The sequence below is a fragment of the Corvus kubaryi genome, unplaced genomic scaffold, assembly GCF_017639235.1.
Source record: "Corvus kubaryi isolate FWS band 111438036 unplaced genomic scaffold, C.kubaryi_AGA036_p1.0 37398, whole genome shotgun sequence".
NCBI classification, from domain to species: Eukaryota; Metazoa; Chordata; class Aves; order Passeriformes; family Corvidae; genus Corvus; species Corvus kubaryi.
Window position 1 is genome coordinate 37634248 of NW_024581137.1, and position 14574 is coordinate 37648821.

The window sequence follows — 14574 nt, forward strand, 5'->3', positions numbered from 1 at the left end:
ATCCCCTGCGCTCTGGGGGCGTGCAGCGGGGTGTCAATAAAAGGGCAGTTTGAAATGGGGAGGAGGTGTTGACTCCCTCGAAGGCAGACGGGCCCCGCAGAGAGACCTGGACAAATCGGAGGGCTGGGCAGTCACCAACTGTGTGAAGTTTAATAAGGGCAAGTGCCGGATTCTGCTCCTGGGAGAGGGCAACCCTGGACGTACGTACAGACTGGGGAGTGAGAGGCTGGAGACCTCATTTCCATCGACCTGGAGTTCCTGGTGGATGGAAATTTAAATGTGAATCAGCAGTGCCCTGGCAGGTAGGACGGCCAAGCGTGTCCTGGTATCAGGCACAGCATCGCCAGCCGGGCAAGGGAGAGGATTGTCCCGCTCTGCTCTGCACTGGGGCAGCCTCACCTTGAGTGCTGGGGGCAGTTTTGGGAGCCACAATATAAGAAAGACTTTTAGCTATTAGAGAGCTTCCAAAGGAGAGCTATGAAAATAGTGAAGGACCTAGAGGGGAAGCCACATTAGGAGCGGTTGAGGTCACTTGATCGCTTCAGTCTGAGGGGAGACCTCATTGCAGCCTACAACTTCCTTGTGAGGGGAAGAGAAGGGGCAGACACTGATTTTTCTCTGTGGTGCACAGTGACAGGAAACAATAGAATGGCCTGAGGCTCAGGAGAGGTTTAGGTTGGGTATTAGGAAAAGGTTCTCCCAGAGGGTGGTTGGGCGCTGGAACAGGCTCCGTAGCAAATCGGTCACAGCACCAAGCCTGGCTGTTCAAGAGTTCAAGAAGCATTTGGAAGATGCTCTAAGGCACATGTTGTGACTTTTGGGATGTCCTGCACAGGGTCAGGAGTTGGACTTCAGTGATCCTTAGAACTCAGGATCTGTGACATGGGGAGAAAGTGCAGCTGGGGCTGCACTGGAGGCAGGGGCTCTTCTTCACAGCTGCTGTTCCTCCTGGGCTGTGCTCTTAACTCCACTGGTGTCCTTAGCAGGACTGAGACCACATGCAAGCTGTGGCTGGCCGGGAGGACTCCTCACCCAGGGTAAGTGGCCCAACTGCTTTGTGGGTGGGCAATAGCTAAGGAATCTGCAAGGGCATTTCTGTGGCGCAGGTCTGAGCTAGACTGCTGGGTTTCTGTGCCGCTTGTTAAAATGGTGTGTGGGAGAGATGCTTGTGGAGTGTGACTTGCCACTCCACTGGAGTGGGAGTAAGCAGCAACCAGAGTAATTGGGTGGGATTTGGAGCGGTCTTCACATGCTGGAGCAAACATTTCACTACATGGTGAAGCAGCATTTGTACTGGGAAGGACATGTGAGGCCCTACTTGCCATGGTTAACAAGGTCTCTACTTTCAGTGACTCCTGCCAATACTGCTATTTGGCACATTGAAGGGGTCTCTGACACCTGCATGAGTACCTGGGTGGTATGTGTTGAAGAGCTATGGCTCAGCCCAGAGTCATTAAAAAAAAAAAAATTCTGTGACGTAATCTGCTATATTCAGAACAAAATGTCACCATGTTCCATGACTTCTTTCCTCTTTGTGTCTGCAGCAGTGGCACCTTCTGTTTGCTTCTTTGTTACTACCTGCCTTTGCTGCCAAAATGGCTTCCCATTACCTACGGTCGTGGTTTAACTCCAGCCAGCAACCAAGCCCATGCAGTTGCTCACTCACTCCCTCGCCAGTGGGATCAGGGAGAGGATCAGATGAGTAAAAGTTTATTGTGGGTAGAGAAAGTAAAAGGCACACATTAAAGCAAATCAAAACAAGGAATTCATTCACTATTTCCTATGGGCAGGTGTTCAGCCATCCCCAGGAAAGTAGAGATCTGTCACATGTAACAGGTACTTGGGAAGACAAACACCATCACTCAAAACGTTCCTCCATTCCTCCTTCATCCCTCCACTTTCTGTACTGAGTTCTTCCTGAAGCCTGTAGCGCTGCATGGGGTTGTTTTGACCCACGGGCAAGACTCAGCACTTGGTCTTGTTGAATCTCATACCACTGGCCTTAGACCATTGATCCACCGTGTCCAGATCCCTCTGCAGAGCCTTCCTGACCTCCAGCAGATCAACACTCCCACCCAACTTGGTGTTGTCTGTGAATTTACAGAGGGTGCACTCAATCCCCTCATCCAGATTATCAATAAAGATACTAAACAGGAGGTTGAAATCTTCCAACTAATTTTTTTCTCTTGAGATGTTAATTATCTTTCCATGTTGATGTCTTTCCTTGTAATTGTTGAGCTACTTGCCTGGTGCCATCTCTGCAGCCTTTATCTCTAGTTTTATCCCTTTTCCCTTTCACAACTCAACTCTATGGATTTCTTTAGAGGTCTTTCTCTCAATTGAATGATTTCCTCAAAAATCTGAGCAAAGGTTATATGGCTGTACCAAAGCAGAACTAGGCTGGCATCAGAAACAGTAGGAAAGGAGGGGAGATTATACTGCTCCTTGTTGTGTTTGTTTTTGAAGCATATGCATGGTCTGTATATTTGGCAGCTTCAACACCCTGGCAGTTTAAGTAGTAAAAGTCCATGTTGGGAATGCATGTTGTGTGACTTTAATGTTTAGTTCAATTATTTTGCACTAGGGAAGCGTTGAGCTTATCAGAGGCAAGTGTTCCACAAATAAGTTTCTCTGTAATAATGTCCTAGATTTTTTTTTCAAGACTGAGTAAAGGAATGGGTAAACAGCTTTCTGGAGGACAGGATTTCAGTTGGTAATGACATACAAGTTTTTTTTCATCATCAGCTTTTAGATGTTAACAATGACATTAGCCTATTTCAAATATAGTCTGCTAAAAGTGTAGCCATGAGAGATATGTTACTGGGAAAAATATGACTAATAAGATGAGTATGCTCCATACCTTTTTCCAATATTTTCTAGGGTCTAGGTATAATGATGAAGGATTGCCTTAGTTTTTATTTTTCAAGAAGCAAAGACCAGTGTTTTCCTGAACTCAGAAGCTACTGAGATATGGCTTCCCACGTTTTTTTTTCCTGTGATTTATGTATTTTGCTGTCTTAAATGGAAGATCACACCACTGCTTTTTGCTGAGTATGAAAACTTTCAGGGATATAAATCCATTATCCTCAAAAACCTGTGATAAACATTTCAGTGCATATAGCAGATGTGTTTTCTCTCTAACTGGACACCTCTTTTCGTAAACCTGTAATTTTCCAGAAAGCCTAAGTGCCTACCCTAGAAAACATATTTTTTTAACGTTTTTAAAGGATGATTTGAATACTGAATGTAACCAAACGTGTGTGATACAGGAATGTGTAAGATGCAGAAGTAAAAAATTTCAACTGTATCACAATGTTTTAAGACATTGAGACATGTTGGTGTCTGTCAGTTGCACAAACTGTTTCTCTTGTGAAGATAAAGTCAGTAGAGGATTACATTGCCTAACTGTCGCTGTCCTACAGCCAGACAGCTCTGTTATTATAGGATTGCAGACACCAAATTGTCAATGCCCGGCCTTGTTAAAGTTCCCATGTTCCCAGCCAGGTGTCTCAGATGCGTGCCTATTGCTGTAAGCAATCCAGCAGCTTTGATAACAGACTCCATACCTACCATGAAGTGGATCATTTGACTCCCAGGCACGCTATTCCACGTCTGTGCTTATTGGTGGGAGGTGAATGGACTACCTTAAATCTAAATTTTGTAAGTAGACTTGGATCTACTTGCCATCTGGGGATAGGGTTGCTTTTTCCCTGGCTTCCAGAATCTGCAGACAAGGGGTTAAGTCACGTATGCACAAATGACGTGGGTCTACTATGTAGGATTTGCAAGTGCCTGGATACCTGAGAGGTCTCTTTGGTCCTGGACTGCCCTACTGGCAAATACCACACTCCTGCAATTGACAAAGACTCATTCCATGGATTTCTAGACTGTGTGCTATGGAATATATTTTCCTTGGGGAAATATCTTGCAGCCCTGTGCTGCAAGCACTTGGTATTTCTTTACCTTTGGCTTTCTGTTCCCTGCACGGTGGGGCTGTTGGTCCATTTGTCCTAGCAGCTGGTCAGTGCAAAAGCAGTTTTGTTGTCGCTAGTATTTTCAATTGTACTTGTCCACCTACTATAAGGTGATGCCATGACAATGAATAAAGCTAATGTAAAAAGTTCTTCATGCCCTGAAAGCCTGTTTCAGAAACATGTTTGAAAAATAATCCAAAATTTCTTCGGTATACTACTTCTGTGACCATTTTTAATTCTGCTGTATTAGAAGGATGTTGCAATACTGAAGTCAGTGTGGCAGCGTTCCCTGCGATTGTGACTGGAGTGGGTGGTGTACAAGGAGAGTCTGAGATAATTGGTTTTGTCTTAAGAGGGGAGTGCCAAATGAAGATGTCTTCACCGACCTAATAGAAGGATATGTTTTGGGGGGCTAGACAGATAAACGACACATATACCAATACGATTTGAGCATTGTTCTCCATTTATTGTTCAACTATGCAAGCTTATATCTACTTTTGCAAAGATTCATGCCCAGTCCCTCTAGACGGCCTCTAATCAGCGGGGGAGCCGACCAGTGCATAACTTGCCAAGGACTCTCAGGGCTGCCTGCAGCCAGGGGCCTGTTCAGGGGCTTTTCCTCAGCACAGGGTTGTCCAGTCTTTCCAGGGGTATCATATGCCCCTATTCTGCAAGGAATCCCTCTACAGATATGCAGAGGATGGGCAGAGCCAGACTCTTCTTGGATGTACTGTGCAAAAAGACAAAAGACTTGTGGATACAAGGGACAACAAGGATATAGACAGAAAGAAAAATGTCCTCAGTATGAGTCATGATTGAACACTGGAACATGGTTACCAAGGGAGGTTGTAGAGTCGTCATCCTTGGAGATACTCAACACCTAAAGAGAGAAGATTTGGACTATATTATCTCTAGAAGTCCCCTTGAACCTAAGTTCTTCTGTGATTTAAATGATGGCTCTTTTAATCTTTTATACAGATCTTTATCAAACTAGAATTTTATTTTCAGCTTATTCTAAATGTGAAGAGACAAAAGCCAAGAAATACTTTCTTAAAATTCAGTGGGGTTCTTTTTTCACTCACTGAGCCATTTTTTTGCCAACAGTTTAAGAAAGAAACATTCTTTTTGACTGTGAACACTCTAAAATATATTTTTCTGCCATTAATTCATCAGATCACACATCTAACTTAAAATTTATAGGGAATAAAATAAAAGCTTGTTTCACTTGAAAAGTTTACAGTCCAGGAACATCTTGATTATGCAGAAGAATTCTTATGTATCCTCCCTTTGTTATAATAGGTCTAAGTTAGATCTCAGGTATAAGGCCAATAGATGAAAGCAGAGGAAAATATAGTTTTGGAAATAATATAATCCAATTCTTTCAACTGCTCTCCTGTCTTGTAAAAAATGAGGAAAAAAGAGGAATTGCCTGTTCCTGTGCTTCCAAAAGGTGGTTCTTAAAGATTGACCAGTACTTGTGAAATCCTAAGCCCCGAAAAGAAGATTTCCAAGGTAATCCCATGGTGTGTTTCCATTAGCACTGCCACCCTTAGTTGATGCTATTCCAACCTTCAGCTTTCCCCATCAATTCTATTTTAAAGCTCTCTTGATCAGTCCTGCCAGTTCATGCTCAATGACATGTTTCCCTATCAGGACTGATCCAGACTGCGCTGGAAAAGGGTGGGGCTCCAGAACACCTGCAATACATCGATTACATCATCATATGGGGGAACACAACAAGGGAAGTTTTTATGATAAGAGAAAAGATAATCCATATTCTCCTGAAAGCTGGTTTTGGCATAAAACAAAGTAAGGTCAAAGGGGGGGAAAAAAGTCAGTCTTCCTAGTATTGCAAATGCAGTTGTAAAATATACTGGTGTTTTAGGTTACTGATAGTTCATCTGATTGCCAGGAGCATAAAGGATATCTAACATGAAATTATCGTATGTAACCACAGTGTGTAGTTCATACACTGCTATGTCTTTCAGTTTGCAGAAATGACAACTGGTCCACTAACCAAATGCAGTGGTTTAATCAAATCAGGTGGTGGTCTTCTACAGCAGCATTTTCAGACCCCTGTAAAACTCTCCAGCCTAGGTGTGAGTGCTGTACTTCTGGACATAGTTCTTACAAAAGGCTGGCTTTTCTATTTATGCAGCTTTTTTGTCAGCAAGGCTGTGTGTCTCTGTGTATGAAAGCTGCTACAACTTGTGTACTGTCATGGGCATGCTAGCCTGTGCTGTTTCATTCATTGTGATTAGTGCGGTGTGCCTTTCTTGTATTTCTGCCAAATGCCGTGTGTCACCTCTAACACATGATGCTTCTGTCTCCCTTTTGGGATGCTGCATGCCTCAGTTTGTGCCTTTTTTGTTTGTTTGTTTTTGTGGTGGGGCTCCTCCCCTTAAGCCTAGAAAAGACTTAAAAGCAGGTGTCTGCAGCTTCTTGATGTGCAGCACTGAGAAGTGGAGCCACCCTCAGGCTGTCATTGCCTGGCACTAGTGGTCTTCCTGACTGTTCAGGTATTTGTACCTAAAGTAAGCTGGATGGCGATGGAATAAAGCAATATTTAAAAGTGTTTAAAGTGGGAAAGATTTCAGTAACCATTAATGTACCTTTAAATAATTTAAAGACTTTGATTAAATGTACTTTATCATGCTTGAGATTTCTGTGTCACCTCTGGAATAGTTTGAGAAGAGATTTTTCTTTTGCTATTTGACTGCCAAGTTAAAACATTGGCTTCAGAAATGTTTGAGCTTTTTGTGTATTTTTCTGGAAGAAGTGACTGTGTAAATGGAACTAATTGTACTGAAGCTAAAAATCCACCAGAGGAGTTATGTCTTCTGTAGCATCAGTGTCAGTATTCTTCAGCTGCTTTAGGCTCACATACCCAGTGATTTTTGAGACCTTTTTTTTGGTTTGTTTTCTGGTTTTTTGTTGGGTTGGTTTTTTTGGGGTTTTTTTGTGTGTCTTGCTCTTCTTAATGTGTCTTTGAAGTGATTCGTAACAAATATTCACAAACTCTCCAGTTCAAACATACATGAAAATCAAGCAACCAGCAATATTTGGGTCAGTTTTCTTTTGTCTTGTTTGTGTAGTTTTGATATAAGTCGGAATTGTTGCCTATCCTGATCTGGTTGCATTTCTCAAACTTTTTGTGCAGGTGAAAAAGATTGCATGTAGGCATACAGGTGTATTTTATGGTGAGTCAGCCCTTGCAAATACTGAGCTATATTCAAGGCAAGAAATAATACCCTTAATGATACGCAGCATTTTGGAAATGGAATTTTGCTGCTTGCTATCCCCTAATCAGTATTTTTTTTTCAATCTTTTTAACAAGAACATGAGAGTTTGTTCTAATGGGTGCAGAAAACTTTTTATAAAAATTCTCTATCATATATTTCTAATTAATATATCTTCACCAAGCACATGTTTCCCGGGTTTTTTTGACTGAGCGCAGCCTGATAGGCTATCAGTACTACTTTGTCACTTCAGTATTTACATCCACAAATCTAATCAGCCAGAATAAAGGACAGGAAAACTGGGAAAGAAGAATAAAAATGATTGAGAATTGCTTTTTTCTTCAGATAGTAAAAGCAGTATCTGATGCTAGAGACAATGCACTTGGCATCTTCAATGCTATTGTTTCTTCTCAGCAAGAAGGAAGAAGTAGTTACAAATCTTGCTTCAGCTGTTACTTCTGTCAGTCACTAAGCAAAACTACCAAAGCTGTTGTGATAAAGTTGGACGTGGCTCTGGTTACTCCACCATCTCAACAGAATATAACAAAACTAGAAGTCCAGAGGTAGGCAGTGATGATGGATTTGAAGGATATCTAACACAGCCAGGCCTTTTCATTCAGGATAAAGAAATGTTTGAGGGCTGAGACAATATGACAGCAGAGCTCAGAAATGCTCAGTGGCAAACCCTGAGAGGTGCACTATTCACTCTCTTTACTGCACTGCCCTGTTGTACTAGTTTGAAAACAAACCAGTGGGAGGCACTAAGTCAGAATAACAATTTAATGGAAATTAAAGAAAAGGGGAAAAAAAAGGTAAAAGAAAACACTGTCAAACTGACAGAGTCAAGGTACAACCTGACACCCTGTTAGGCAGGGTGGTGGTAGCAGTCTGGTAGAATGGTGGCTGCAGTCCTCTGAAGCAGTGATCCTGTAGTGAAACAGTCTGCTCTTCCTCAGGAAGTCCAATGGTGGCTGTGTAGCTCCTGTCCTCTGGAAATCCAGTGGGAAGCCCGTCTCTGGTGTTCAGCCTCAGCTTATATCCACGATGGGATGCTTGGTTCCTCCCTCTGGGTGGAGCATCTCACAATGGGGTAATGAGTCATGAGGCAAAGTGTTGATTAGGCTCATTAACAGAAGATAGTCCGGAGGGAGTTATCTCTGAGTCAGGCGGCAGGACAATGATGGGCAATTAACAGCAAGATAGTCTGGGGGGAGGAGGCAAGGAAACACTGCCCCGCCTGATTTCAATGGCTGATGGGGATGGTAATAGAATACACTGCAACCCAGGACACCTGTGTACATCAAATGAATTTGTATGAGTGAGATGAAAAACAAGGGCATCATTCTTCATGCATCAGATAGTGGAGCTGTGCGACTCATTGCAAGAGGATGTCGTGGATGCCAACTGTTCAAGGGGAGACTGGAAAAATATGTGAAAGAGTAATTCATAGACATTTTATATATATAAAGAAACTACATCCTGCTGTTCCCTAGACATCTATTTTACCACTGTGGGAGAGAGAACATTGAACTAGGTGGTCCTTATATTTTCTATATCTTCAGATGGAAGAAGTCCCTTATCAATTTATTTTGCTGCTGGTAATGTTTGTTGCGGTCAGTGACTGAGCAAATATTAGCTAAGGATATTGCCCAATAGTATTCTGCCATCATTTATAAATGATATACAATATATAAATGGTTTACAGTGTTGTAGGAAGATCACCTCATGTCTAACAGATAGCTATTGTAGCACAAGCAGTTCTGATGACAGAAAATATTGCACCCTATTGTTTCAATTTAGTCTTAATTCACTCTAATTTTCCTATATCTGAAGAGTCTTGTTCTAGAATGATGTGTTGTTTTCTTGGTTTTTTTGGTTTTTTTCCAGAAATGGAAAAGCTGATTGCTTGTGTACACAAAAGGCCAGATGCTCTCTTTAGACTGATTTGCTTTCCGTGGGCTGGAGGTGGAGCTTTGCAACTTGCTCAGTGGGGCAAACTCTTCAACGACTCAATTGAAGGTTAGTCATTTTTGTAGTTAGAGTAGAAGTGAAGGATTTCTAAAATACATGATAGCCAAGTTTTTAACGTGGAATATAATAATCTTGAGAGCACCACAATCTTTATCCAGTGGGTCTTCTCCAGAAAGGAAGGAACTAGCATTCATTAGGAGTTAGCATTTCCATGAGGCTACATTTTGTGTACCACCTTGAATCAAATTATATTCGATTGGGTGAAAAAATTATATGCTCAGAGCTACATTTCACAATATATATAGTATAGTATGTTTGACTGCTTCAGAAACTATTGGTATGATTCAGAAACAGCAGTACACTGCATATTGTGGATAAGCCAGTCTTCAGCAAGGTTAACAGTGAAGATGAGAACTTTTCTAATGTTGAGAGGCTGCACAAAGCATCTGTTAGCCAGTGTTTGCACTTCTTGTATCAAAACTGAAATTTAATCTATGAATTTTATAACACTGAAATGACGTTCAGTTACACTATAAGTAATTCTTATTGCTCACAAGATATATCAGCACTAAAAAGATCCATTGCTTGACCTATTTGAAGAGGAATCAAGGCCATTTTCCAGACCTTCCACAAAGAAAAAAATAATTTCATATTCATGAGCATTGCCATTGCAGTTTTACTGGTCCTCTAAATGCATGTATAATTTCAGGTAAGCAGTTGCACATTGAATTTTTCTTGAAATTAGGGAAAAAAACGAAGAAATAAAAAAGTTTTTGTCCACTGGAACTATTTACAAGACGGTTACTAAGGAAATGGCCTAGGACCAACTGCAGACACAGATGAATAAAATCAGGGCACAGCATGCTCTTTCAGAGATGGTTTCTGCAGAAAGTATAGAAGATGTAAACTTTTCTGTATTGCTATCTATGGTATTAGGTTGTGGTTTATTCTGTCTTTTCTAAAATACTTTTTTGTCTGACCCGTTACTTCTGTGTAACTGGCAGTATGCATGATGTCAAGGAGATTTGAGAAAATCAACATTTTTTTCTGATCTATTCATTCCTTACTTTCACTAAACAGTGAGAGGAAAACCCTCAATTTTGAAGGGAAAATAGTAAAAACATGTAAAATTTTCTTCTATATAAATAACTATAAATATAACTATAAATACAAATGTCCACCAATTTGCACTATGATTCCACATTTGCCAATGAGCGGTGCTGAAGAGTTGACAAAGAAGAAAACAGGGATTGTACAATTCTAATACAGTTTCACTTACTAATGCTGCCCTTGAAAGGATGTACTTTACACAACTCTCAAACTTACTATTATTGAAATTGATGAATTTTTGATTGTTATTAAAACTTGTGACAATAAAGTTGCTTTCAAACCTCAGCTGAAATCAGGATCTTGTGCATTCTGACCCAAGGCATTTATCAATCAAATCAGCTGGAGGGGCAACATTGGTGACTAAAGGAAGGGGTGGAAACCTAATCCCTTACAGGATTATATCACAGTAGTAGCAATAGCAAGCAAGTGCACAATATCAACTGTAAGAAGGATTAAATTCAAATAGTATATATATTCTGCAGAATAATTTTAATTAAAGTTATGTTACTGTATCCATTTTAAATAACTGTAATTCTTTTCCTTCCCTTCCCCTGCCTCTTCTGCAGTGTGCTGTGTAAGGTTTCCTGGAAGAGAAACTTGTCTTGAGGAGCCTTTTGCAAAAGACATGACAAGCATAGTTAATGAAGTTACAAATGTTTTGTTAAAAGAATTGAAAGAAAAACCATTTGCATTTTTTGGTCACAGGTAAAAAAATATACATTTTTAGATACCCTAGTGAAGGAGCTTCTATTTCTGAGCTCTAGGAGTAGAGAGTTACTTGTTTTTATTTGCAAAAACTTTAGGAAAATATGCTTCTGCAAGGATCTTCTGTCAAGCCATCCTAAAACATGCAGTTGCTCTCAAAGACTCTAGTTATTTATTTACTTATACCTTCAGGCACAACATCTGAACATGTGTTTCTAATCAATTATAATTGCATTTATTGTTAATATTTGTGACAGTGCTTGATCTATATGAATGAAGGGGGTGAACCATTCATGAAACACAGATTTTGAAGATTGCTTAGTCTCAAGTATTCAAAATAACTGTTCTTACTGAAAATTAAGGAGACAATTAAAAGCAAGACTAAGAAAAGGTCTTATTTACAAAATTAGACTGCGTAGGAATATACTTCATGTCAATTTAATATAATTGTAATCTGCATATCTTACATGGTTTCAGCAACTGTTCAAGATAGCCAATTAGCACTGAAATTTAAATTACGTTTTTATTTTCCAGTTTTCATGTATTTTTTTGCATACTTTGCTTTAATTTATCTTTTTGCTGCAGTTTTGGATCTTACGTGAGTTTTGCAGTTGCACTTCATTTGAAAGAAAAGTACGGACTGGAGCCGGTCCATCTTTTCATATCAGAGGGACATGCCTCACACGTAAGTTATGGAATCATTAACATTATGAAACAGAACTGTAAATTAGCTATCAAGGGTAAAAATAATATTTTACAGTATGGTATGCAGAGTAGTTTTAATACAAAATAAACATTTCTTCAGAATCTATGAGAGAAAAGTGTTCTGGGATAGATGCAGAATACATAATATTCACTGCTGCTAACTTTAGCCTTGAGAGAACAACCTCCTTAAACTAATGCTTGAACTAATTAATGCTTAAACTAACTAATCCTTAAACTAAACTTTTTTGAATGTTGTGTTATTTACTATGGCCTTTGGTTTAAAACTCAAAAGTAATCAAACCAAAATAATAAGTGGTCCTCCTTACTCTGTAACATGTGAAATAACTGTCTTGACCTCATTTTTCATAAACCTGCTGCATCAGCCCTCAGTACATTTGTTCAATCTTTTTCTTTCTCCTCATTCTTTGTAGGATTTTTAATCAGTTTCTTCTGAGGTTCTTCTAGTTCTGCTAGTCTTTCGCAGAAAAACAGCAGTGAAGTGGCATTTTTCCAGTCCTGTTCTCAGACAGTATTTGCTATTTCTGTTCTTCAGTTTCTGCTGAAGCTAAGGCTTCTTAGCAGTCCTGAGTATGAACTAGTGATTCATGGAAGCAATTGTTAGCTAGTGATTCATGGAAGCAATTGCTGCAAATTTCCATAGTCAGTTGGTCTCTTCACTCTTCAGTCCTACATTAGCCAGGGTTATGTCCAGTGCTGCGTTTTTCTTTCTTAGATTATTTTACTAGTTGCATTTCAATAGTAAGAGTCAAACTTGAACAAAATAATACTAACAGTTATTTGTCTGTGGAAGTTTCAGAAGTAGAGAGTACTTGGCTCACTCATAATTTTTGATTTCAGTAAACACAGTCTACTAACCCTTTCCATGAAGTGTTCTCTGTGAATGTTAAACTAATCAGCCATCATATTTTGGAGATGAAAAATTATTGTACTTTTTACCAAAATCATTTTAATGGAAAGATTATTTTAAGTATATTATATACAACACCTGATCTGTTTTGTTTGGTACTGACAGTCTGAAGGATTCCGTGCTCTGAGAAGCTTACCCGTATCTGATGCAAAAGATGAGGAAGTTATTGCATGGCTACAGATTCTAGGAGGAATTCCTTCTGAGCTTCAGCATAATGAAGACATTCTGAAACAAATGGTGCTTACTGTCAGAGAAGACTTTGGAGTTCTTCAGACATTTTTGTAAGTTTTACAACTTTGTATTACTTTCATATTTGTATTTTACATTTTTACTTCTGTCTGATCGTGTCAGGTTTTCTTTTTTCTTTCTTCGTAATTTGTTCTCATTTTTTGTTATGAAAAGAATAAGAAATAGTAAACTTAGTTTTTATCCTTTGTGTGCTTTTCTATTTGTTTTCTACTATTTAAACCCTAGAAGAAACACTGCATACTGCAACAACCACAACTGTTACTGCAGTATTGACATGGTAGAATTATGGTTCTACTGAGGATCCAAAGTCAGCAGCTACTAAAAGGGAGTATTCTTGCGTCTTCTATTGTTTTCTGAGGTTAACAATCTCAGCTGATTGTGCTTCAGGAACACTGCATTCAGTCTCCTGATCCAAGGTCCTCTAGCCTAACCAGAAGAAAAGAATTCCTGTGTTCTGGGCACCCAGACAGCAACCGGCTTCCTCTGTCCTAACTGCTGTCCCCACTGGATGTTACATGACAGCTCATGTAGCTGAGTGGTTAAGGCTTCTCACCTTGGCAAAAACAAGGACACTCTTGGGTGTGGGGCCCATTTTGGTCTTAGGAACCTGACACTGAAAGATGCTGAAACATTAGAAAACTTGTATATGTTGGTAACAATTATTTATTGTAGGTGAGAATTTTTATTGCAGGTTGAAGCTCTTTTTTTCCCTTAACTATTGGGTCATTTTTCTTTACAATTTTAGAACTAATTGCAGTAGGGTAAGGAGCTAAGAAACTTCAAGATGCAGTATTTTCTTCTCCTGATGTCCTGCATAATCTGACTCCTGAAAGTTCTGGAGGAGAACAAAAAACCTATTTTGTATGTGAAAGCAAATTCCAAATACAGGTATTTTATGGAATGTTTTATGACTATTTTTTATGTTCACAGATTTGAGAAGGCAGAAATGGATATCCCCTTCTCTTGTGATATTACCTGCTTTCATGGGTCTGATGATGAGGTACATGATGTACAAGGTACTTTGTTTCAATGGTTTTCCTCTTAATACTTACACATTGTCTTGTTGTGTTGCATCTGTTAATTAGAGTTTTCTAGAATCTGTCTCCTTCTTAAAGGAAACAAATCAACAGAGCAGTCTCAATGTATGAACCAAAAAGTTGATATGGGATTTAAAATAATTATTAAGTAATTGAAATAGTTATACAAAATGATCACAATAGTTGACATTTCTCTGGCACTTTAAATATCTTTTTTAGCTTGGCAAGAACTAACGAGTGGAGATACTTCCTTTTATGAGCTTCCTGGAGGTCACTTTTATCTTCTGGAACCGTCTAATCAAACATTCTTGACGAAACACATAACAAGATGCATAGAAAATGCTGGTCTATGAGTATTTCCCTCAATAGCAGAATGTTAGTCCACTGCAATTTGTAGTAAGTCATTCTTTCTGAACATTGCTTACAGTTATGCCTAGAAGTTGTTCTGTTCCTCCTCTGTAATCCTTTAAAATGGGGAGTTTTCCTGATTTTTTTGAAAACAAACAATGGTTTTGGGTCTTAAAAAAGGTTTCATCTTCTCCTCCTTCTCTTGCATGTGTACAAACTCTTCACTTTATTCCATAACCTTGTTTGCAAAAAAATTATGTCTATGTTATTTTACTGTTAGAGCTTCTCTGTTTGTCTGCTCCTGTCAG

At 39.5% G+C, this 14574-nt stretch overlaps 1 protein-coding gene and 1 long non-coding RNA gene across 7 annotated transcripts; one reads left to right on the plus strand and one right to left on the minus strand.

Moving 5' to 3' along the window:
* The first annotated feature begins 25 nt into the window (after positions 1-25).
* On the plus strand, positions 26-14526 carry OLAH (oleoyl-ACP hydrolase). 6 transcript variants are annotated; one of them, XM_042043772.1, is made up of 8 exons: positions 26-302; positions 987-1037; positions 9101-9232; positions 10861-10999; positions 11585-11684; positions 12738-12913; positions 13812-13897; positions 14138-14526. In XM_042043772.1, exons 3-8 carry the CDS (start codon positions 9103-9105, stop codon positions 14269-14271), a joined length of 765 nt encoding a protein of 254 aa, XP_041899706.1. In that variant the 5' UTR covers positions 26-302; positions 987-1037; positions 9101-9102; the 3' UTR covers positions 14272-14526. The 6 variants fall into 6 exon arrangements, with proteins under 6 accessions (XP_041899706.1, XP_041899707.1, XP_041899704.1 ...); XM_042043773.1 differs by having other exon boundaries at positions 26-279; XM_042043770.1 differs by lacking the exon at positions 987-1037.
* LOC121671706 lies at positions 4424-9129 on the minus strand. Its single transcript, XR_006018582.1, has 2 exons — positions 8505-9129; positions 4424-7937 (listed from the first exon to the last, which is right to left on the minus strand). It is a non-coding gene; the product is annotated as an uncharacterized LOC121671706 (long non-coding RNA).
* Positions 14527-14574: the final 48 nt, after the last annotated feature.

What these genes read in the sequence shown, in the direction of transcription:
- OLAH (XM_042043772.1), top strand. Translation starts at nt 9,103, where the DNA reads ATGGAAAAGCTGATTGCTTGTGTACACAAAAGGCCAGATGCTCTCTTT. An exon ending in TTTGCATTTTTTGGTCACAG is followed by an intron (nt 11,000 to 11,584) that starts GTAAAAAAATAT and finishes TTTTTGCTGCAG; the next exon opens with TTTTGGATCTTACGTGAGTT. An exon ending in GGAGTTCTTCAGACATTTTT is followed by an intron (nt 12,914 to 13,811) that starts GTAAGTTTTACA and finishes TTATGTTCACAG; the next exon opens with ATTTGAGAAGGCAGAAATGG.